Genomic DNA, 23,489 nt, shown 5'->3' with positions numbered 1-23,489 from the left:
GGCAGGGCAGAGTACAGGGGTCCCCTGGACATTACTCTCCTAAAAACCCCTGCGAAAGAGAAGATGAGCAGGGGGATGCGGGCAGGGGGATGTGGGCAGGGGGATGCGGGCAGGGGGGCAGCTGCAGCCTGAGCCACCAGCTCTGGGGCCGCACAGAGGCAGCTGGGGAAGCTGGTGCCTCCTGGATCCCACCGAGCTCCCATCTCTGCTTAACCTCTAATTTGGCAAGGAAAATCCCTGCTGGCCTTCTGCCCTGCTCGGGGAGCTCAGCTGACTCGCCGCGACGGCACAGGGCCGTGCCGTGCCCCTGCAGGTTACCCCCGGGGCGGCGGGGAGCTGTGCGGGGCCTCCCCCGTGCTGCCCCAGCCTGGCCCTGGGGCTGGGACCCCCGCCTGAGGGGCCAGGCCAGGCCCCGGGGGCTCTCGCCGGCCTGCGGGTGCCATCTAGAGAGACAGGGCTGGTTTCCCCAGGGTGCCAGACACCTTTTCTGACCCAAAAATAAACTCCCCAGGAGCACAGAGGCAGCTCTGGGCAGGAGATGCTGCTAAATGCTAAATGCATTTAAGCAGCTGTTTGCACAGTTGGGTTTTGTTTTGGCTTGGTTAAAACCACGTCTGGGCAGCTTGCAGACGGGTAAAACTGCCGCTGGGTGCTGGCCGGGGCTCAGGGAGCTCAGCACTGCCCTGTGCACGCGGGGAGCCAAGCCAGCGGCACCCCAGCTCCGGGCACCGATAAGGCACAGGCGATGCCCGGGGCGGCGGTTTGTGCCAGGCAAGCAGGGGAGTTCCCCTCCAGCGACCGTACGGAGGGTTCACGCCGGGGCAGCAGCCTCCGCTGCCGAGTCAAAGGAGCGCTTTTCACCTCCCCAGGCTTGGGCAACTCAGCGGGGAGCCAAGGCCCAAGCTCTGCCGTCGGGGCTGCGCTGCGCAGGAGGTGGGAGCAGGCAGGTGCTGGGCAGTGCCTGGGCTGCTGCTGCCCAGCGTCCCCAGAGCAGTGTCCCCTGCCACTTTTAGAGAGCCCTGCGATCGCCGTGGAGCTGCTGCTTGCTGCACGTGGCCAAGAGGCCTCCAGGCCCCTTAGCTCCTGCTAATGGGGAAACTTCACTTGCCACTTCCATGCTTCTTTCTGCAGTCTGCTCTCATCTCACTGCCATCCCCTGGCACGGCAGCTCCATCTGCGAGGGCTGTGGCTGTGTCCTCGAGCCCCTCCTGCGCTGAGCCTCCCCGCGCGGCTCGGGGCACCCGCTGCAATGGAAGATGGGATGAGAGACGCAGTAACACTGGTCCCATGCAATGTCCGCATGAGCCTGTGAAACTCGCTCTCACAAGACAGGGCTTGGCAGCAGTGCTGGAATGAGCTCGGCCGGGCTCTGCCATGGAGCAGCCAACCTCTCCTTCCTGCAGTGTCATCTGGCCGCGCTGGCCAGACCCGCTGCTGACTGCTCGTGGCTGGGAACCACTTCCCATCTTGCTGGATCATTCCTCTGCCGGCCAGCCCGCGCTGCTGGGTCCCTCTTCCAGGCGTGCAGGGGTCCTTACCGGGACGAAGGCAGCTCCAGAGGGGCTGCAGGATCCGCCTGGACGTGTCCATGCCCCTCAGGAGGTGAAAAGCTCTGTGGTGCCCAGGCGAGAGCTCGCAGGGGCCGTGCCTGCTCCTTCCCCTTCCCGCTGCCCCCAGCTGGCTCTTTGCATTAGCATTCATGGCAGCTTTGTTCATGCTTCGAGGGGAACGCATAACCCCATGCTGCTGCTGTGAAATGCAGAGCTCCGAGACATGCGTCTGTGGTAAGACATGGTCTTTTGAAATTGGATATCACTGGGGCTGCAATGTCCCAGTTTCTCTCCGCTAACGTCCCCGGTTTGGTTTTCCTGTCTGCTTTTTTGGCCGCCTGCAAGTTGGCAGCTCTTGCCTGGCGTTTCTCTTCGCTGCCTTGTGTGAGAGTGTGTGTGTGCTTTTTCCTTCCTTCGTGGGCTCAGCTGTAGATCCTTGTTCTGATTCCATGCAAAATGACCTAGAAAACTAATTCTTTTCAAACCATCGCAAGAAGAAAAAAAAAAGGGGGGGGGGGGGGAGAAAACACATTGAAATAATTTTCTGGAGAAAAATTTTTCCAGAATTCAAACCCCAGAAATCTGCTTTAGTGCAACACTTCACATCTCCCTTGCCTTCTTTCCCACACCATTTTCTGGGGTGAGGAGCAGGAGGTTTGCAGAAATCCAGTGGCAATGTCATGACAGACAAGTATTTCCTTAATTTCCACAGCCAAGTGACCTCTGTTACAGCCTAGGATGTGGGCCAGGCTTTGATATGTAGATAAGCTCTGAAAATGTTTCCATTACCAAAAGAAATACAAGCAGGCACCAGGCTTGGAAATGGCCAGAGCTAATTGCTGTGCTTAGGAAAGGTAAAGCTGCCCCGATGCACCGGGAACCGTGCCTGCTGCTGCCGAAGTTATTCCTTTCACATGTCTCAAATCTCCCCTAATCTTTTCCCGTTGACTGAGAAAATCTCTTGTGTTGGCAGATCCTGGTGCTACGGGTGTCCGTGCTCCCAGGGCCCGGCTCAGCTCGCTGACTGCCCAGGCCTCGGGGACCCCCCCTCAGCGCCTGCCGGGGCACACAGCCTCGCGCCATGGCCAGTTCTGCTCCCGTCCCAGACGGGATCCACCCATCCCGGGAACTTGCCCGTACAGACCTGTTCCTGACTGGAATGTGCAACTTCGGGCAGATTTGGTTAAAATTTGCCCAAGGTGTCAAGGCCCTTTCCTCTGCCCTTCGCATTTCTCATCATAGTCCCATGTACGTGTGACTGCCAAGTATTTATTTCCTTCATTTCAAGCTTCCCCCCCCCCACAAAAAAAAAAGAGTTTGTCAGCTTTATTCTTTCTCACCCATTCCCGGTGTCACGTGGGGAGTGACAGCCTGCCTGGGCCGGCCTCAAGGAGTTATTTATGCTCACGTCTGTGCTTTAAGTACCGAGCTGCGGTGGGCATGTAATCTGGCTCTCCTCAGCTTTGTAGTCTCTCAGCCCATTAGTTTCTTTCTTATATCCGTTTGCAAAAGACCTCTATAAATTCTTTAAATGTCAAGTGGTTACGGCCTATTCCCAGCTGGGCTGACTCATTTGGATGTAACCGAGGTTGCGTTTCCCTTGCAGCTATTGGCTTTTCCTCCATCCTCAGCGCTTTTTTTTCTTTTTGGTGAGTTTTTCTCTGCCTTGCTGGACACGGGAGCTGAGCCAGTGAGCACCACGGGCATGTCTTAACCCATACATGAATCACCTCTTCGGTCTCTCAAGTACATGTCCAAGAGTTTTCTTTTTAATCCAAAAGGATTAAAGGTCTCCCGAGGCCCTGGACTTGAGGGATGGGGCGGAGGGATTATCCTCAGCCTTGGCTCGCTCTCTCGCCATCCTCTCGGCTGAGCCCAGGCAGGAGCGACTGAATCCCACGGTGCTTTCAAGGCCGCTGGGAAGCGAGGCAGCAGGAGGTTTGAATCCAGCTCCTAAAAAAAACCCCACAGTAGGTCATCACAAAACGACACTGCCAGAGCCGACGGCGACTGCTGGGCTTATTGACACCCTCTGTGGAGGGATGGATGGAGTAAGGCTTGAATTAGCACCCTGGGCTCTGGCCAAGGTCTTGCCTCAAGACAGTCCTGCTGATGTGGTGGCCCAGGAAGCCACTGTGGCCATGCTTAAATAAAACCATTTCTAGAGAAGGGCACTCTTGCAAGTACAGACCCAGGCAGCGCTGAAGCCCCTGGCTTCGACACCCTGAGGGCATCACGCACCAGGCACGCTCCTCCGCCCACCGCCGGCCCCGGTAAAGCTCCGTGTCTGCTCTCTCCACAGACATGCCGCCGCTGCTGCCGATGGACCTCAAAGGGGAGCCAGGACCGCCAGGGAAGCCCGGCCCACGCGGACCCCCGGGGCCGCCCGGCTACCCCGGAAAGCCGGGCACAGGGAAGCCGGGAATGCACGGCCAGCCCGGGCCTGCTGGGCCCCCCGGCTTCTCGGGCATTGGGAAACCCGGCATCCCAGGACTCCCTGGAAAGGCGGGTATGAAAGGGATGCCCGGAGCCAAGGGCGAGCCCGGCATGCGAGGAGAGCAAGGGCCAAGAGGACTGCCCGGCCCCCCGGGGCTGCCGGGGCCGGCCGGCATCTCGGTCAACGGGAAGCCAGGCCCCCAGGGTGGCCCCGGCCTGCCCGGGTTTCGGGGTGAGCCTGGCCCAAAAGGAGAGCCAGGTCCCCGTGGAGAGCGAGGGATGAAGGGTGAAAACGGCGTGGGGAAGCCAGGGTTACCGGGGCCCCGGGGCAATGGGGGCCCTCCTGGCCCCGCGGGGCCCCCAGGGCCTGCTGGCATTGGAAAACCCGGCCTCGACGGCCTGCCAGGCGCGCCGGGGGAGAAGGGCGACATGGGCCCTCCGGGCGGGCCTGGCATCAATGGGGAGCCTGGCCCCATGGGGCCCCGGGGCCCCCCCGGCATCGACGGGATCGGCGTCCCGGGTGCCGCGGGGGTGCCGGGGATACAGGGCCCCATGGGACCGAAGGGAGAGCCTGGGATCCGCGGCCTCCCTGGCTTGCCGGGCCCGACGGGCTATGGGAAGCCGGGCTTGCCTGGCCTAAAAGGAGACCGTGGGCAGCCCGGGGTGCCGGGAGCCATCGGCGATAAGGGGGAACCTGGCGTTGACGGGGAGCCGGGTGAGCCGGGCCCTCCCGGCATCATCGGGCCGCCAGGTCCACCAGGGTCCATGGGCCTGCCAGGCAAGCACGGGCTGCCCGGCTCCAAAGGTGATGTGGGGCCGAGTGGGCCCCCAGGAATGCCGGGGATGCGCGGCGACCAGGGCCCGAACGGCTTCGCGGGGAAGCCAGGGGTGCCAGGGGAAAGGGGCCTGCCCGGGTCACAGGGACCCCCCGGCCCAACGGGCCCCAAAGGAGAACCAGGGTTCATCGGCCTCCCAGGGGTGCCAGGATTAACGGGCGGCCCCGGGCCGAAAGGGGATGGCGGGATCCCGGGGCAGCCAGGGCTGAGGGGCCCCTCTGGCATCCCGGGCTTGCAAGGACCTGCAGGTCCCATGGGGCCTCAGGGGTTACCGGGGCTGAAAGGGGAGCCCGGGCTCCCTGGAGTTCCCGGTGAGGGGAAGACCGGTGAGCCCGGCATGGCTGGACCCATCGGTCCCCCGGGAATGCCGGGAACGCCAGGGCTGAACGGACCGCCGGGCCCACCGGGGCCGCCTGGGCCGCCAGGAGCGCCCGGGGTGTTCGACGAGACGGGCATCGCGGGGCTGCACCTGCCCGACGGAGGCGTGGAGGGAGCCGTGCTGGGGAACGGCAAGCCGGGGAAGCCGCAGTACGGCCGAGGAGAGCTCTCCGCCCGGATCGCACCAGCCTTCACCGCCATCCTCACCTCCCCCTTCCCGGCGTCGGGCATGCCGGTTAAGTTTGACCGGACTTTGTATAACGGGCACAACGGCTACAACCCGGTCACCGGGATATTCACCTGCCCCGTATCTGGCATCTACTATTTTGCCTACCATGTGCATGTCAAAGGGACTAACGTTTGGGTGGCGCTTTATAAGAACAACGTGCCCGCCACCTACACCTACGACGAGTACAAAAAGGGCTACCTGGACCAGGCCTCGGGCAGTGCCGTGCTTGAACTCAAGGAGAATGACCAAGTCTGGGTACAAATGCCCTCGGACCAGGCCAACGGGTTGTACTCCACGGAATACATCCACTCCTCCTTCTCCGGGTTCCTGCTTTGCCCCACATAACGGCTGTTGGGCACGTTTCCTTTTCACCCACTTTAGCCATAAACTTTTTTTTTTTTTGATAAAAAAGTTTTAAAAAATTAATACAAAAAAGAAAAATCACTGGGAAGAACGCGCAAGCCGTTGTCGTGGGACCTTGCTTCACGCTGTTTGATCCATGAGTCAAGAGGGTAATCGGAAAGGAGGCATCTATCTATCTTTCTTTTTGGGGGGAGGGAGAAGGGAGGGAGGGGAGTGACTTCCTCAGCAAAGCATATCTGGAATCAATTTTACCCTAGTGACTGTACATCCAACACAAGAACGTGCTTGGGATGGCAAGGATCTGGCGCTGCAGTTATCTGCTCTGTGATCCAGAGAGGTCGTCTGGAAGACCAGACCCTTCTGGTCTGTAATCAAGCGCCCTTCTTTCCCATTTTGAGTACTAGTTAAATGAATACAGCTGTTGTCATGGATGGTGTATTTGCTAACCAGCACAGGGGTCCTAGGCACTTAACACAAACCTCTACAGCAGCAGAGATCCATGATGGATTGAGAAAGTTCCTTCCCAAACCATCAGACGCCCAAGTTTCAGTCTCGCTGATGCCTATTTTGTCAGACTGTGCTTTGAGGCAGTCTCTCTGATTCACTCCGGATTCAGTGTGGTTGGATTTATAATCACAAAAAGTGGAACACTTTGCATAAGCACCTTCTTGTAAGAAGTAAATATTATTTTTAACCCTCCCCCCAGCACCTTTAGGAATAAAAACGTCCAGGCATCGGTATCTGGGAGGATGACAGACGACCTATTCCAAAGCCGTTGAGGGAAGCTGGGACCCCTGTGACGAACAACGATCCTCCCTCTCGTTAATTCATCCACTCGGCAAGTCCGAGGGCTGGTTCTGTCCTGTCTGCTTCTTTGCAGCCCAAAGACTTGCTTGGCCTTGTGAGCATCTTACTCCTTGACAACACAAGGATGGCGCTGCAAGCCCGGCTTACGGTGCTTCTAGCCTGGTTTGACAGAAGGTTTAGTTATGCTTTCTTGAAAGTGCCACTTACGGACAACTTGCTTTTACTGTCTCACTATTTCGGGATGTGTAAACTTTTGCATTGATATCCCCCCTTTCTCTGGGGACCTTTTAATTACGAAAAAATAGTGTTCGTTCTAACTTTCCATTCAGTCATTTTACCACGGTGCTATTATCTACTTAACAATGTTATTGACAAGTCTAGTGCAATATGTACCTGTAAAAGTGCACCATTCCAGGTGCCAGTCTGTGACTTAGGTTAAAAAAAAAAAACAAAAAACCACATTTGTCTGTTGTTACCACTTTGTCTTACTAATGCTTGAAATGTTACCGACCTGAATATGAACTACAAGGTTCTGGGAAAGGTATGCACGGATACTGACCACTTGGCTGCTCTGTCCTTTGCTAAAGGGAGCAACTGAACCCTGTTGCTTTGCAGATTTTCTCACGGTAGAATAGTCACTGCCACTTGACTTACAGTAAAGCGATTCTGCTCATCCCAGGCAAGTAGCACGCTGCTGAAGTTAATCCACATGCGTTACGCTGCATGTCCCTCTGCAAAGGCACATCCCAGAGAAAACAGCAACAATTTGGTCACCAGCTGAGCGACTATTACCCTTAAATTTTCCTAAAGCCTGTTCTATGGCCAAAGAAAAGAAATGTGGGAAGAATGGGACTTGGGATTGTTCTCCAGATGGACTGTACAAGATATTTAAACAACTTTTCTTTTTCTATTTCTGGTTGGTTTGTTTTTCTCCTTAAGCCTGTCCTGTGTTTCTGCCTCTTGCTATCCAGGGCTTCCTTTTTACAACACACCTATCCCTGAAATTAAGAAACACAAAAAGGAAATTACAGTTGAAAGGCCAGCGCTTCAGCTCCTGCCCGGCTGGGGCTGGCCTGTCCCCCTCCCGGGGGTTTTACTCCACATAAAGCTGCGAGTTTCAGGTAAAGATGAACCTTCTCAAGCTGAAAGGCTGCCCCAGTGTCTGATCCCGCTGGACATTTTTAACTCCTGAAGGCAGGGGGGTGTCAGGACAATTTGGGTTTTCATCGGAACAGGTTACTTCCCAGCAGGAGCCATACAAAAAGAGTCCCTAAAATTAAAAGTGGAAGCTCAGATGTTTTCCTCAAGCCCAGGCTTGGGAGGAGGGTGCTAGGATGGGGCCCGTGTCTCCTTTACTGAAGCGTCTTTCCTGTGGAGAGCAGCAATGAACTCGAGCTGGTGCCACGCAAAGCCCCGGCCAGCAGTGGGGTCTGGCTCCTTCCACCGCCGGCACTGCCGGCAACGTGTGCACGCTACCTGCAGCGGGGCCAGGAGCTTCTTGCGCCCCAGCCACGCACCGGGGTGGAAGCTTCATCCCGTTACTCAACAAAGCGACTTATTTATACTGTGTCCTAACCTACATTCCATCTCTTTTTGATCTGTTTTGCTTCATTCGAAACTTCTTGTTCTAGCTGGCAAAGAGCGATGATGACAATACTCACTATAACCGCACCGAGACATTAACTCGTTCAGTGCTGTAGATACTGTTTTGCAATTTCACTTTCCCTTCATGTGCAGAGCATAAACCATAATCAACCTTCTGCAGCTATATAACCTGTTACATTTACACAGTAATGGAAAGGCTAAGATATTACACACACATAGAGTTAGGCTAGGAAAACAATGATGCACAGGATGAGGGAGGCTGTTCACCAAACCGGACACTGTCAGGAAGAATTTTTTTTCTGGAGTACTGAGTACGTGATATTCGCCAGCAGAAAGGATTATTTTCTGTCGTGTGTGTGAGCGCATGGGATTTTGGTTTCAATCACAATAATAAAAAAGGTTGGGTTGGATGAAGTATGTCTATTTTTAATTATGAAAACTGCATTACAATGTGCATTTTTATATACAAATTCTTACTATTTTTTTTAAATTTGCCTCTAGTATCTTAATTTCTAACCTAGTATATAGAGGTTTTTAGTTTTGTAAATACTTATTACATGCACTGTCTGTCATAGTAAAAGTTGGTTTAAAATGCACTCTTTTTGTGATCAGAAACTGGCCTTCTCTTCAGAACTAGAACTACAGTACTTGATTGTATTGACAAAACATCAATAAAACTTATTGTATAAAAGGTGGGCTCAGCTGTGCCTTTGTCCTGCTATTAATGGGCTTGCTCAGCCTCGATAGTAAGACCATTCACGCAGACCTCTGGTGCTGTGTTTCCTTCTCAAATCCAGCTCACTCGTTCCCAGCAGTCCAGCAGATCTGCTTGCTAATGAATATTCTTATGTAAGAAGGTATTGCGTGTTTCTTGCGATTAAGGGAAAGATTCCTGTCTCCAGAAGTTCATTTTTACAAAAGCATGAAATCCAGCCCCTTCCAGACTGGCAATTTTTAATTTCAGGCATTTAAGTCAAAGTGTTGGGGATTCCCTTTCCCTTCTGTGTTTTTTTCACGACACTTTTTTTTGCTACGTTACACAACCTCATCTACAGCCAGCCTCCGCATCCCGAGCAGCAGAAGCAGTCAGTTCAGCAGCACACAGAAATGGTGAATCATCTGCAAGCAAATCACTTTCGGAGGCTAAAAGTACAAAGAATAAAGGGAAGAAAATATGTTTTCCCACCTGATCTCTTACCTGGAAGAGGAGACGTTACTTGTTACAGGTGAAACACTTCCAGAGAAGCCAGGCTGCCACACGGGCAGACTCCTTCAAAAGCTGACTATGAAGAACAAGCGATTCTCCTGCCACAAGTCACGGGGGGACCCAGCACACTCCCTGGTCTCGGCACGCTCACCGCATGCTGGACTCCAGCAGTGAACTCCTTCCACGCACTGCTCCTCACTGCAAACACAGCCTACAAGCCGCAGCCAGCAGAGGAAAAGGGCCTCTCCAGCAAACCTCCCTGCAACGCACATGATCGATGCTGCCGACTCACCCTGCTGTTAACAAGAACCACTGCTCCTGGGCTTTTACACACTTCAGCTAGCCCGTACCGCTCACAGGCAAGAGCGGCCGCCTGAAAGTAGTTTTTACAGCAGATTTCCAGTGCTAAAACTCACCCCAAATGACGCACAAGTCTTGGCTACACGCAAGATGTCTCTAACCAGCACCGATCAACTTCCATTCTGCTTTCTACAGAAAGATTTCAAGAAGCCGTAACAAAGTAGTTTCAGGTTGAGTCTTAAAGGGAAGTATGGGGTGGGGAGAAATAGCCCAGAGGTTTTCATACAACTCCTCGTCATTTAGTATGGAAGCACAACTTTGTGACTTGAATGAAAAGACAGGAGCAGTGGCTAATTAACAAAGATAACTAAGTGATTTTATTTCTTTCCAAGGAAGTCAGAGCTAAATGTTTCAGTGCACATTTAAATTCTGGCCTAAAATGAGCTATATTTTTTAAACAGGAGCTTTTCTGCTCTTCATGAGTTCCAAACATTTAAAATTATAAATCTCCTTTAAACGGAAAATATATTTTAAATAATTCCGTGAATGTGTTTCACACCTCTGGCAGAATAATGTGAAAAACCTGACATTTTACATCTCAGATCTGCAGCACAATACGTAATAAATATACAATAGACCAAAATTCCACATGTTCTCAGGACAGGAATCCATTTATACAAGGAAAACCCATTAAAGCATCACACAGAAGACTGGCACTTGAAGGAAGGAGAGTACAGGAAAAACTGGAGCGACCCATCGCAGCCAGGTTTTCCATGTGTGCATGCAGCCTGACACACACAACCACCACGTGCTGATACCAACAGGGAGTGAGCTCTCAGCAGAACCGTCACTTCCCGGTGCCGCAAGAAATACTAGAGATTATAGAGAATAACATCGTCACATTCAAATTTATAAACATTTCTATATGATGACTGCTTGCCTTGCTCTCTCTTTTTGTTTTCAACTATTAAAAAGCTTTTAACCCTTTTTAGACATGCCATACCCAAGCTGTTACTTCCTTTTTGACCAGCTCCATTGGAGAAAGGTTTCAAACATGAAACTCTGGAACAACACAGCTTTGCTAGAATATTCTTGGCCAGCAGCACCAGCTTCAAATGCACAAATTCTTTTAAACTCTCATAAATTCTCCCCCAATTAACCTACCTTTCCCTTTATTTCCAGATGATTCTTACCAAGTACAGAGTTTTAAAACTGTGAGAAGTAACTCTTGCTTCCAGCTGAAGTCATTTTTTGTCACTGACTGCAGCAGAACCAGGACTTCAATCCTTGTGTAACACTAGGTGTCACAACCATCTCCACTCACAGATTTAAGCAGCAATCTCACTTGGTGCTCTGGACATACGTAGGACAGGATTAAAAACGCAGGGTGCAAAAAACTCTAGCCATTTCCTTTGTTGCTGCGTATCTGCAGCAATGCCAAAGCCAGCTACGTAAGGGAACACAAAATGCAATAGATCAGGATGGTGCCAGGTGGATCGCAGAGCAAAGGACACCAAAGGAGCAGTAATTAGTTACGCCCTCTCCCAGCAGTAACAATGAGCCAACGGGGATTCTGTCTGCATGCACCAAAGGCATTTGTCACAGTGCCACTAGCAATGCAAAGAAAGAAATCCCTTCCCCAATCTCTGGCACTTTTCATTCTGCCTTTACGGAAGTGAACCTCCCGGGATGTCTACCCTCCAGCATCCTCGCTCCACACGCAGGTGGTAACCCCTGCCACCACGCAGGACACCCTCCAGGCTCTCCAGGGACGCGCCTCTCTGATGACTCCCATCGACATCCTTTAGGTGGTCAGCTGAGTGTGAACTGGGGTGTGGAGCCTACCAAAGACACTGCAGGACAGGTCACTAACAACTGAAACAAAGGCCACGGCACGCAGGAGCAGAGGAACACAGCAAGAAAGTAAGTGGATTCAGACACCCACCTAGTAACTGTAATGACAAAGTAATGGCATAAGCGTGGGACAAAGCAAGAAGCAGAAACCTTATGAAAAACTAAACGCCCCTGTATACTTCAGAGGAGATGCACCCACTGTCCAAGGCGCCACATGCAGCCACTTCCCAGCTGAACCGTAACTGGAGGGTATGTCCCCTCTCTTCCAAACCAGCTCGTGCTTCCAGCTCTCAACTCACAGCAGCAGGCGTCTTTCTCAGGTGGAGGCTCACTGGCGTCTGCAGATGGCACGGACCCACCACCAGATTTCTGACCAGAAAAGCAGAGGTGACCACCTGCCTTGCCTTCAGAAAACATGCTCCCCTTGGAGCTCAGAGCCGCTGGCAGTAGAGTTCATACAAGCTATTTGCCAGCTTCTGTGTCTCTTGAAAAGCTTCACAGCTCTGCTCCCAACTTGGGGGTATCTGTTCCTCCCCGTAATAAGCCCCTGCAATGGCTCCTGCCATGGTAGCAATGGTGTCTGTGTCTCCACCCAGAGAGATACAGTAGATGATGGTCCTCTGCAGGTTGCTGTAGTGATCAGGAATATCTGGGTCAGCTTCCATGCAGCGCAAGAAGGAGTAAATTGCAGTAGGGACAGACCGCAAAGCGGCAATGCCATTGCCTGTTAACAAAACCAATCATCTTCAGTGCTGCAGAACACTTGTTTCTTGCTTCCCGCAGAAGTACCTTTTCCCTTCTAACTGCAACTCCCCATTGCCAGTTACTTTCAATACCAGTATCACTGATTTCATCATGACAAGGTGCAAAAGTTTGCGTCTCAGAAGAGAAATCTCCCCATAGTTCCCCAGCACTACTCACATCCTGGAGACCAGCTCCCAGCCACACCAGTATAGTCTGGCAATACTCATCTACCCGTTCCCACCCAACATGAAGATCTGATAGCCATTAAGACAAGAGGTCTTAGAATATTAAGAAACGTTATTCGTTACAAGCTTTTCTTAGAAAGACATTTTTTTCCCACCAATACAGAGAGGGAGTCACTGGGTCAAGACTCAGAGAATTACTGACTGGCGAGCACAGGCAGCCTTTCCAGCACATTCTGTGCCTGACAGGCAGCAGAGGCCGAAGTGGCAATCTGGGGGAGGACACATGAACTAGGCTTGCTGAGTTAGTCCTGCTTCCAGCTCTTTCCTAATGCTTGTAGTAAGAAAGGTACTTACCTAATTCAAACAATACATCTGCTTTGGGAACACTGCTGAGCTCCAAAAATTCCTTTATTTTCTTTAGACGCCTTGAAAATGGCAAATCCTCAAATCCCAGCCTGAGGGGGGGGGGGAAAGAGAGTACAATGAAGAAGAGAGAATGCAAAGAGCCAGAATAAACCGTACACAGCAGAGTTAGTGCTCCTCACAGCTACTTACGCTCGGGCGTCAGTAAGAGACTTGTCATCTGCCTCTACATCTTCCATGTGGCTAATGAGCTGCTCCAGGAAGGTCTCCTTGCTGAGTTCTCCCTGCAGGGCGAGATGCACGGCCAGGGCCTGCAGGATGGCCCCGTTGTAGCCCAGGGAGTTGGCATGGGTTAACTCAGCACTCAGCTTCGCAAACTGCAAATGAAAACACATCGTTAGCAAACCTACCTGAGAGATGACAGTGAGACCTGCCTGACAGCAGGGACTCCCAGAGCCGAGGTGCCCAAGGGAGCCAAGAACGGTACCTTCTTAACATCCTGGACATCAGAATACACGAGCGAGATGCCTGCCACCCTCATGGCACCGCCATTGCCATAGGAGCCTTTCCCATTAAACTGGGCTCTCGCTGGTTCAAACACATCATTACACTTGGGGCTCAGGAGCTTCTTGAAGACATTGACAACAGCCATCCCATAGCCCCTGTTGGGTTCCTTCTTGTACTCCTCAGCAAACCTGGTGTGGGCAAGAGAGCAGCAGTTATGCAGGTGAGAAAAAATACATGGGATATTTGGTCTGTTAGTGAAGTTTGTAAAGAGGTTGTATAAAGCCACTTGATAAGTGAATTAATAGCACATGGATAATTCAGTGACAGTCAGGGTTCAAGTGATTCAGTTCTGTAGGGAAAGAATCCGATTCCCAAAAACTGGTGTGAAAGGAGGAAAGGGTGTATAAACATCACCTTTCACAGCCCATTTGTTTCCCTCTCAGCTTTGCCTTGAAATAGAAGCAAACTGGAAACATTTCCGTGGGTCACAACCACAAAGAAAGTCTTTTGTTCGAGTTCAATGGAAGAGTTTTCTAAACAAATAAATGTTCTCCCTTAAGTGGAACCAAATGCTACCAGGGGTGTGGATTCAAAAGGGAAATGGATCATAAATAAACTGAAGCTGACCTCACTAATATTCACCAACTAAATTAAGGGAAGTACAAACATAAATAGCAACAAACACACACAAAAGGAAATGCTTCTGGAATTTCTAAGCATTGTCTTCCACAAAGGTGAATATCCATACGTGGCTGCAATACAGCATGTCCCATCCTGCTTCATTTTAAAGCAGGCTCTGAACCCACGCTAAAGCTAACGCTGCTGCATGTTCCAGGACAGTGCAAAGCACACAATAAATCACAGGATTAGCCATCGCTTTTCTAATTTTTTTCCTCCACAAATTAACAACCACTTTGCTGTCGCCCCTGTCCCCTTTCACAGAAAATTACAGTGATTGCTAAATCTTAAGAAAGTTTTGTCTTCACTAGTAAATGTCAACGCCCTGGCCTCCGAAGCTGGCTGCAGTCCTTACCTCTTGGCCATATCAACTTCATCAAACTCTCGCTTGGCTAGCAGGGACTGCACCACCGACCTGCTCATGGCCGTGTCGTCCGTGTACGAAAGCGTCTCTAAAACAGAAGGTCAAAACATAACGTGACCATCCAGGGACAAATTCTCCTCCTGTCCTCAACTCTCAGCACTTTCCTACTCTCCAGGGACTAATTATCTGTATAGCTGGAGTTAATGCATCACCAGACGTTCCCCAGCACTTTGAGCTCATCACTAGCCATGGTCATCAGAGCAAAAAGGCACAGAGAGATGCATCCACAGCAAAAGTGAGACAGAAAGCGTTTCAAGATTAATAAGAGCCAAGAAAAAATGTTTGCTATCCAGAAGTGCACATGGACAAGCGAGAGACAAGCCTCTTTCTCAAGGAGTTTACAGCGTACGCTGACAAGCAGAGAAGAGCAAGCACAGCTGCATTTCTGGACAAGACCACAACAAAATCAGGTGCCTTTAAGATCCCACTGGACGGGTTTACAGGGCTTGCCACGCTGCTCAGAACCACAACACAAATCCATCATCACTTGCTAAGAGTTAAATAACCCTTCTTGTGCTTCTCTTACACTACTCCTTATCTATTTTTGGTATATCTGTTCCTTGCTGACACCCCTGCGCTGCGATACTCCGGTTCCCAGCACGCTACACACCCCAGCTTCGCTCTGGTACGAGCAGCACCGGCTGAGCACAGCAAACCACACATCCCTCCACACCGGCCATGTGCTTAAGGGACCAGGACCTGCCCTGGGGGACCTGCCCCAGCAAGGTCACCCTCACCCCGGGGGGCCCAAACCCCACAGCGCCGGGGACACACGCCAAAGCAGGGCTGGGGACAGCCACGGCTGAGGCGAGGGGCAGGACAGGGAGCACCCACGCTTCGGCGGGGCAGTGGGCCTGGGGGTGCGAGGACAGGGGGCGAACGCACCCCAAAGCCCGATCCTGGGGGTGTTGGGGGCCGGGCCCGAGCCGGTGGGTACGGGGAAGGGGATGTGCTCCGGGCCCGACGCCCGTTCCGCTCCCGGGGTTCCCGCCCACCTCTGCGGGCGCTGCCGGCCGGCTCCCCCGCCTCAGGCAGCCCGGGCGCCGGTTCCAGGCCTCGGAGGAAACGTAGCAGGTCGGGCAGCTTCACGACGCTCCTGCCTTCGAAGACGGCGCCCAGGCAGTCACCCAACAACGCCCCGGCCAAGCAGCCCCGGAACCGGGCGGCTCCCGGCCGAGGCCGCACCGCCGCCCGCCCGCTGCCTGAGCCCGAACCCGCCGCCGCCGCCATCTTCTCCAGCGCCGCTGCCGCTGTCCTCCGGGCCGCCAGGGGGCGGTGTCCGCGGCAGCCGCCGCGGACACCGCCCCCTGGCGGCCCGGAGGACAGCGGCGGCGGCGGGGGCAGGAAAAAGCTGCTGGGAGGTTGTCGCCCCATTTCCCTACTTCCAGGAAGGGAAAGCGTTGATTTTTTTTTTATTATTATTTTTTTTCCCCTCAATTTCTCATTATCAAAATTTAGTCGGAGAGCCAGGAGTCAAATCCAAGCTTGCTTTCCACCGGGGCGCTTACCGAGCATCGTCTCCCACCTCCGGGAGGAAGAGCAGGCCAAGTTCTGGTCCCGTTGCAGATGCAATAATCCGGGTTTGCAAGGACGCCGTCTCCCAGGGAGAGCGTGCAGTCCTCAGCACGTTGGGAGCGTGCCTGGAATAGAAACAATAAACTCACGGCAGAACGCAAGCGCTGCAATTCAATTTTAACAAGTCTGTGGCCACAAGAGCCAGAACGGACTCCAGCTCTTGCTTTTGTAGCTGCGTTAGCTCCGCAGGGCTAGCAGGCAAGGGGAAATCCCAACCCAAACTTTACTTTAATCATTAAAGCGAGCAGATTTGAGTCAGTACACCCACAGCGCAGATCTGGCACGCTGCCACCATTACAGAGTCCCTTTTCAGAGGGCAGCCTTGCACTTTAAAGGACTTAAAACACTAAAGAGCCCAGATGGATTCAATCACCACGCAATGCTTCCAACGCTGTCGGATGACAACTGCTCTTGGGGACAGACTCTTTATTGTTCATAATGCTCCGTGGAGTGCAAGAGGCGATAAACATCATAGAAGGGGACAGACAGTTATATAACAAACTAGGAGGAGGGAGGAGAATTGCATTATCCTAACACGACACAGATGTCTGCTTTCCTTGCTACGGAACTGAGTCACTGGTAGCTTTCTCCTCGGTGCGGCTCGTTGCACAACACTCCCCGGTGCACTACGCCAACTCCAGCTGCCCGTTCTTCAGCAGGGAGAGCGCAGGGTTCGTGGTCCGGTTGAAAGCGTCGACCTCTGGCACGAATTTCTCGGCAGGGACCATGAGCTTTCTCCGGCTGTCCATGCACTTGTTGTCCAGCACCAGGGAATTGGCTTTGTAGCCAGTATCCGTCTGAATGCGGTGAAGTTGTCGGTAAAGAGCATCCAAGGCATCCCTGGGAACAAGCAGAAGTGACAGGAGTTGGGTTCAAGCACTGCATTCACTTCCCAAGTTGGACAGGAAACACCTAACTTCCCACTTTCTGGCAGCAGAAATATCTGCGCAGCATTTGCCTTTGTGCGAAGAACGAATGCAGCAGATATTTCTTGGGGCACAGCAGCAGCATTGTTTGGGTCTGTGAATAGCAAGCCCACATGCTGCTCCTGGAGCGCAGCGCAGAGATGTGCACCCTGGAGCCCACGCCAGCCCAGAGCAGCACTTCTGTTTCTTCCTTTGCTTTTCACCCTTTTTTTTTTTTTTCCCCCTTTTAGAACTGTCTGTGCCTGGTTGAAGTCAGAGTCAAGCAGGGACCGTGGGAACCCCACTCACCCTCCCACTGCACAGACCTCTCATACCTTGCCTGCACCCTGCTGCCGGGTCCAGCTCCCCATGAAGCCCAAAGACTATTTCCACTCCTGATCTGAGCAGACACGAGCTCCAAAATGCAGCTTCTGGAAGTGTGCCAGGCCCAGGGCTGCACATAGCCACGTCCCTCGCACCGGCAATGCTGGGCCACTGCTCTGCCCCAGAGCAGGAGACTTACCGTGACTCTGCTAGCTTCTGTCTGAGCGCACGGATCGTCCCCTCCAGCTGGTGGACCTCATCTGTTAGCCCGTACTGGACCTGTGAGGTGGGGAGGGAGGTGACGGCAGTTAACGGGGCTGAAGTGTTGTTTTACAAAGGCCACGGCGCTCTCATTCCCGTTCTAGCCCAGCTATGACATTTATTTCCTTGCTTTGCTATGTGACTGTAGGATCCATTGCTCAGCCCCTCTGTAGTTTTCTCCAAAGTGCATCCACGTTCTTCAGACCCACGCAAGCCCCCATCCTGGCCGCTTCCCCCCAGTCCCCCTGGCAGGGACCGTGCCAGGCGAGGCTGGTACCTGATCCCGACAGCGCTCCATATTGGGCCGATACGTGCGGGTCTCCAGGCGGGTGTGTGCCACTTTCAGATCTTGCGTTTTCCTTCGAAGATCTTCCTCCAAGCGTCGGATGTCCTCCTCCATCTCAGCAATTTCCTCCAAGGTCTACGGATAAAAGACACATATCATGAGGGACAGCCAGGGATACAGACTGGAAAAAAGCACCCATGCGTCCTGGGATTTTACTGTGCTGGGAATGGATTTTTAAACAGGGGCTGGTGGGCTTCTGAGTACTGACCCCCTCTGCTCATAGATCGGGCTTTTCACACAGAGCAGGCATGGTGCTGCTGGTGTTCTATGGCCCCAGCAGTTGAGAGCAGGGGTGAAATAAAAAGGCCAAAACCTGGCACTGCTGCTGGGAAATGCCAGAGCAGCAACTGTGATGGTAGAAGGAGGTAGGACGTTGCAGGGATCATACATGTGCCACTTAACAGCTCTCATGTGGAAACCATGCTCAGGCCAAGCAGCTTTCCACATAACAAACATCCTTTTGGATTCAATTCCCACCCAAGGTTGCGTTTGATAACCAAAGCAGCAACATTTACATTCTGCTCCTGCCATTTCAGCTCATCATAGGCTCTTTCCAGGTCTCTAATCCTCTTGCGCAAGGCAAACTCTGCAGCTACACGCTGAGCCTCCAGCTCGTTGTTTGTCTGAAGAGAGAACAGGCTCCAGTCACACACGTCTAGGAGGTGCCTCCCTCCCAGCAGCTGCCACTACAACCATCACTTGAGACGACCTCCTGTGAGGCTGGGACAAGCCTATGAGCAAAACCAGCTGGGTTCTGGCAGCTGCCATGCGTGTGCAGGTCGTGCACCCCCCTGTAGCCAAAAGGCAGGGAACGATGGGCAGGTACATGTCCTCCAGGTTGCCGAGACTGCCGCAAGCTCCGCAGCGCAACCAAGCTCCCCTTTTAAACCAGGAGGGCAGCTGCTGGCACAGAGCTGGGCCAGTGCTGTCTTTTCAAAGACTCCCTTCCCCTGGCCGCAGCGCATGCCAGCCCATTCTCCCACACTGGATCCACAACTTCTGCCCCACCGATTCACAGCCGAGGGACTGATTTACCTGTGCAATGGCAAGCACTGTTGCTTCTCGGAGCTCAGCTGAGGCTTTCATTTCTGCCTCGGCATGCTCCTTGTTACGTTGGCTATTCTGTTCCCACTCATCAAGTGCAGTTGATCTGTGAACAAATCAGCAGTTATGAAAATAAGTTGCGTGTTTGCAAGACAGTTCAAAAGGAACCACCTGCTGCAGGCCAAGAAGGCTTTGTGCAGTGCAAAATGATTCAGGAATTCTGGAGGTCACATCCTGTCTGATCTCTTCACTGCACCAGCTGGAGATCGCTACCCCATGGCTCTTGCACCAAACCCAACATCTGCGCAAACCGGGGACGCATCCAAACCATGCTATGAAATGCCAAGCAAGTGAAAACGTGCAGCAGCTCCCCCGTAAGCTGTGCCAAAGGCTGATACCGCACTACTTACTGAGCGTCACCTATGGCCAAGCACCAGGGAGGCAGGGCAGCTACCTCCACTGTTTTTGCGGTGACAATTTAGGTAACTCCCAAAAGTCTGTGGCTTTACAATTCAACAGCCACAAGAAATCCCAGCAGCCGCCTCCTGTTCTGAGCTCTCTCTGTGACTGCACCCATCAAGCCAGGATACGGCATGGGAGGAAAAAGCACCCCAGGGCACCAGCATGGATTTGGCCACACAAGGGCAGGCTCTTTCCTTACCCGTCTGGGACCCGTGTTGGGTTGACCTTGAAGGAGATGTTGGGAGAGCTCACGTTGAGGGATAAGCACACGCGATCTATTTCCAATGCTTCCATCTTGCGCCGGTGGTCGCAGCTCAGCTGCTGCCGAGCTTCCTGCAAGAGGCTGCAGAAAGCAGGGCTGGAGTAAGCAGGCAGCACGCAGACGGGAGAGGCAGCTCACAACTTCCAAAGCTTTCATCACCACCTCAGTCATCTTTTTAAAACGAGTGATGAGCCCCTGCCCTCCCAGTGAACTGGGCCCAACGTGGTAAAGCAGCACGCCTGCTTTGCTGCCTGCCTGGCCCTGGCGAACTCAGCTGCCCGCCCTCCCGCAGCGGGGCAGTGACCCACAAGGGATTAGGGCCTGGCAGCTTTAACACTTCCAGGTCACTGGTTCATGAACCAAGGCAGGTGGCACAAGATATCTGCTCAGGCCACAATTTTCCAAGGATGCTCATGAAGTCTCCCTTGGCATGCTCTCCGCTGCCAACCCCCCGACTCCATAGACCTTGACAATAATCATCAAAGGCTCCTCTGCGTGGCTCGCTCTCCCAGGGCGACTACGCCTGGCCTGCTTGCCCATCTCAGCATGGCATCAGAGGCACGTTAAACTGCTGGGGCCAAGCAAGGAGGGCAGAGTCCGGTCAAAAGCTGTGTCATTCGCCTCACCAGAGCTGTTCGAAGGCTTCGTTCACTCTCTGCTGCAGTTCTCTCTTGGCTTTGTCTATCACCTTCACCTCCTTGTGCAGCTCCTCCTCCACAGGGTCCCTCACCACATCGATGGCGCAGCGGCTCTCGCGGAGCGTCAGGCACTCAATGGAAACGTCCAAAGGCAAGTTCTTTGCCTGGAGGGCACATTCTGCTGCTTCCTTCACCTGGAGGAAGAAGCCAGCTGGGTGTGTGTGGGGTATCCTTCAGGGATGGGAGGAAGAAAGGAAGGGGAACCCACTGATACCCTCATTAAGAGGGCCTCGCACTGCCTGTCTTTGCAGTTCTGAAACCTTTTAACAAGGCTGGAATGAAAATTGTGAGAGCCAAACACATTAGTCCTCTACATCTGCTATTTGCATTGGGAATCAGACCTTGCTGGGGGCTAACAACTCCAGGAGCAGCAGCCTCTGGGTTTAGAACTAAAAGAACCAGAGAGATGTCCCACTGCTATTCTCTATTTAAAATCAAACATTTTTGAATGATAGTGTTAACATATTTCTCATTATCCTTCAGAGCTTTAAAAAAACCACAAAAAACACAACCCCAAACCCAAATGTGAGCATGGGCTCAGCCAAGAACACAGTGGCTTGCCTTCCAGGAAGTCATTTCGTCAGGTATGGATCTCAGTATACCTGTGATAAGCCCCCCTTAAACTCCATATGGGCTTGCCCATTGCAGAAGACAAGCCTCAATTATTTAACATCCCATGTTGAGAGTGTAAGCTGATTTCCAGCCATCTGTCTTCCCAACATACTTTGGCTAAGGCATCGATTTCCGCATCTATGTCTGCAAGGCATTTGTCCAGGGTCTCTTTCCATCTGTTCACGCTGCTGATACGTTCAGCCAGGCGGGTGCGGTTGTCATGCTCATCCCATTTCGTCTGGAATTAGAGGAGAAATGCCATTACTCTTTTTTAAATTGCAATTGTGAATCTTGCTGAAGCCTTTCCCTGTTTTCAGGATTGACTGACCCCTCACAGGAGTACAACATGTTGCCATTTGGTCTAATAGTCGTCTACACAAACGGAGAGCACAGAAAACAATACAAGTTGCAAAGGACACGAGAATCGCACCCAGGGTTTTCATGACAGTACGCACGCGTCATTGCACATGGGTTTACAGGAAGTAGATGTACATATTTAGCAGGTTCTGTAGAGATAAAGCCTTCTCCTATTCCCTCGTCCATACACCAGATCTAGACACTCTCCCATACGCCTCAGCTCGCTATTCTGACAAACCCGGGAGCAGCCCAGCTGCCAGAAGGCCCACCTGGTTGGTGGTTTCGTTGCGGAGAGCTCGGGCTTCCTGCCGGACTTGGTGGGAAGCAGAACGCTGGCGTTCAGCATCAGCCGAGATGAGATGGGAGTTGGTGTGCCAGTCCGGCAAGGTGAACCGCTGTCCTCGCTTTACGCTCAGCATGGCCATCTCGCTAAACAGGTGACTAAAAGGGAGCGGAAGATTTTTGTGTTTATTCATGGAAATACACCAGAAATGGAGACGCATCCACAAATTGGAAAGCTCTTCAAGAGAAAAGCAGCAGCAAGCTCTGACCTGGCATCTTGCCTAATGCAGACGCACATGTCTTAGGGGAAGCACTAGAAGGGGCGATCGGAGCCACCCTCTGCCCCTGGGCCGGGGGAAAGCCCTGTCCACCTGTCTCTCCCTGGAGAACGGCGCTATTTGCAGAGAGACAAGGAGCCGCTCACAGCACCATCTCCCACATGGTATTCATTGAGCTTGGACAAAATGGCTGATCACGTTACTGATTCTGCCTTTGTTACAGCTGCAGAGGCTCAGCCCAGGGTTGCAGTCCCAGGGGACTCGAAGGCTTTGCAGGAACGGTTTAGTTTGCAGCCATCTTCCTTGCTACCTACCACATCCCAGCAAAAACAGCAGGAATCAGAGAGACCACTCAACAGATCAGAGCAGCTCCTGAGGAGACTGCAGGTTACAAAAAAACCCACAGTCAGGTGGAGTTCTGGGGCAGGCAGTTTCCCAGGCTCCGGTACACCCCGTGCCGGTCCCCCAGTCCTCTTGAGCACAGGTAGTTGGGACAGAGCCCCTTGAGCACAGCCACCTGCAAGGGACAGAGCCCCTTGAGCACAGCCACCTGCACCAGAGGCCGCGGGGGAACTGCCACGGGGAAGGAGGCCCTGCGGGCAGGCACCGGGGCTGCAGAGCCAGCGGGAGAGAAGGCACAAAGCGCTGCCGGGCAGAGGGGAAGGCTCGACCCCCCAGGTGGAAACAGGGACGGGGCTCAGCCCCCAGCTAGGAGGGGCCCTCAGCCTGGCTGGGCGCTGGCAGCCCTGAGCAGGGTGCCCCAGCCCCGCCCTGCTGCTCCCTCGGGGCCCATCACGGGCCCGACCCTGCTCCGGGTCCCCTCCCCGCCCGCCCCGGCCCCGCTCCCCTCCCTGCCTCAGGCCCCAAGCCCCGCTCCCGTCCCCGCCTCAGGGCCGGTCCCGCCGCTCCCCTCCCCGCCTCAGGGCCGGTCCCGCCGCTCCCCTCCCCGCCTCAGGCCCCAAGCCCCGCTCCCGCTCCCGTCCCCGCCTCAGGCCCCAAGCCCCGCTCCCGCTCCCGTCCCCGCCTCAGGCCGCAAGCCCCGGTCCCGCTCCCGTCCCCGCCTCAGGCCGCAAGCCCCGGTCCCGCTCCCGTCCCCGCCTCAGGCCCCGGGGCCCGGTCCCGCTCCCGTCCCCGCCTCAGGCCCCGGTCCCGGTCCCGCCGCCGGGCCGGTTGCCAGGCACGCGCGGGCCCGTTGCGAGGCGGCGGCAGCGGGGGGGGGGTGCCCGGGTCCGGGCGGGTGACGGGGCCAGCGGGGCTGCGGCACAGCTTGTCGCTTTCTATTGCGGCTATTAGCGGGAGTTACACTGCAAAGCGACAGCAGACGCAGTTGTTGTTGTTACTGTTATTAGTGTTGTTGTTATTTAAAAAAACCCCAAGAAAATAAACCAACGCACCCGAGCAGACAGGGCAGGCTGGGGGGTCCAACCCCATCACAACAGCAGTACCGCAACCCCCCAGCCCCGACACGGCGTGACACGGCGTGACATGGCGTGACACGGCCTAGCCCGCAGAGGCCATCGTGTTCCCACGACAGCTCTAGTGCTGCGGAGGGCAGGAGGATTTACAGTGCTGATCTGAGCGCTTCAAGGAGTTCTTCCCTGTTTTTTTAAAAAAATT

General features: G+C 53.7%; 4 protein-coding genes across 6 annotated transcripts in view; 1 reads left to right on the top strand and 3 right to left on the bottom strand.

The window, feature by feature from the left end:
• COL8A2 (collagen type VIII alpha 2 chain) overlaps positions 1 to 8,831 on the top strand; it is a 35,714-nt gene extending 26,883 nt beyond the window's left edge. Inside the window, exons 3-4 of the mRNA XM_072885266.1 lie at positions 3,853 to 5,941; positions 6,499 to 8,831. Of these exons, the coding sequence (XP_072741367.1) occupies positions 3,853 to 5,774 (1,922 nt within the window). The 3' untranslated portion in view covers positions 5,775 to 5,941; positions 6,499 to 8,831. The remainder of the gene's footprint in view (positions 1 to 3,852; positions 5,942 to 6,498) is intronic.
• Positions 8,832 to 8,875: 44 nt separating this feature from the next.
• ADPRS (ADP-ribosylserine hydrolase) lies at positions 8,876 to 15,711 on the bottom strand. The gene is made up of 6 exons (XM_072885270.1): positions 15,462 to 15,711; positions 14,398 to 14,494; positions 13,345 to 13,552; positions 13,050 to 13,234; positions 12,849 to 12,949; positions 8,876 to 12,289 (listed from the first exon to the last, which is right to left on the bottom strand). Exons 1-6 carry the CDS (start codon positions 15,694 to 15,696, stop codon positions 11,997 to 11,999), a joined length of 1,119 nt encoding a protein of 372 aa, XP_072741371.1. The 5' UTR covers positions 15,697 to 15,711; the 3' UTR covers positions 8,876 to 11,996.
• A 267-nt stretch (positions 15,712 to 15,978) lies between these two features.
• Positions 15,979 to 23,382, bottom strand: TEKT2 (tektin 2). 3 transcript variants are annotated; one of them, XR_012045991.1, is made up of 11 exons: positions 23,267 to 23,382; positions 21,582 to 21,753; positions 21,068 to 21,193; positions 20,272 to 20,477; positions 19,583 to 19,726; positions 18,913 to 19,027; positions 18,393 to 18,500; positions 17,809 to 17,952; positions 17,470 to 17,549; positions 16,415 to 16,881; positions 15,979 to 16,106 (listed from the first exon to the last, which is right to left on the bottom strand). XR_012045991.1 is itself a non-coding variant. In XM_072885267.1 (10 exons), exons 2-10 carry the CDS (start codon positions 21,735 to 21,737, stop codon positions 16,668 to 16,670), a joined length of 1,293 nt encoding a protein of 430 aa, XP_072741368.1. In that variant the 5' UTR covers positions 21,738 to 21,753; positions 23,267 to 23,382; the 3' UTR covers positions 15,979 to 16,667. The 3 variants fall into 3 exon arrangements, 2 of the variants coding, with proteins under 2 accessions (XP_072741368.1, XP_072741369.1); XM_072885267.1 differs by having other exon boundaries at positions 15,979 to 16,881; XM_072885268.1 differs by lacking the exon at positions 18,393 to 18,500 and having other exon boundaries at positions 15,979 to 16,881.
• The window catches only part of AGO3 (argonaute RISC catalytic component 3), a 43,067-nt gene continuing 42,945 nt past the window's right edge, over positions 23,368 to 23,489 (bottom strand). The window contains exon 20 of the transcript XR_012045989.1: positions 23,368 to 23,470. The gene's annotated coding sequence lies outside the window, so the exon portion shown is untranslated. The remainder of the gene's footprint in view (positions 23,471 to 23,489) is intronic.

The sequence above is a fragment of the Ciconia boyciana genome, chromosome 21, assembly GCF_034638445.1.
Source record: "Ciconia boyciana chromosome 21, ASM3463844v1, whole genome shotgun sequence".
Lineage (NCBI taxonomy): Eukaryota > Metazoa > Chordata > Aves > Ciconiiformes > Ciconiidae > Ciconia > Ciconia boyciana.
This window is presented reverse-complemented; position numbering and strand designations above follow the sequence as displayed.

Excerpts from the sequence above, each read along its gene's own strand:
- ADPRS (XM_072885270.1), bottom strand. The coding sequence starts at position 15,696 with ATGGCGGCGGCGGCGGGTTCGGGCTCAGGCAGCGGGCGGGCGGCGGTG. Across the intron at positions 12,950-13,049 it reads TCTCTTACTGACGCCCGAGC|GCTGGGATTTGAGGATTTGC; the intron begins GTAAGTAGCTGT and ends CCCCCCCCTCAG. Across the intron at positions 12,290-12,848 it reads AGATGTATTGTTTGAATTAG|GCAATGGCATTGCCGCTTTG; the intron begins GTAAGTACCTTT and ends TTTTGTTAACAG.
- TEKT2 (XM_072885267.1), bottom strand. The coding sequence starts at position 21,737 with ATGGCCATGCTGAGCGTAAAGCGAGGACAGCGGTTCACCTTGCCGGAC. Across the intron at positions 21,194-21,581 it reads GCAACGAAACCACCAACCAG|ACGAAATGGGATGAGCATGA; the intron begins GTGGGCCTTCTG and ends CTCTAATTCCAG. Across the intron at positions 16,882-17,469 it reads CAGAAGCTAGCAGAGTCACG|GGATGCCTTGGATGCTCTTT; the intron begins GTAAGTCTCCTG and ends GCTTGTTCCCAG.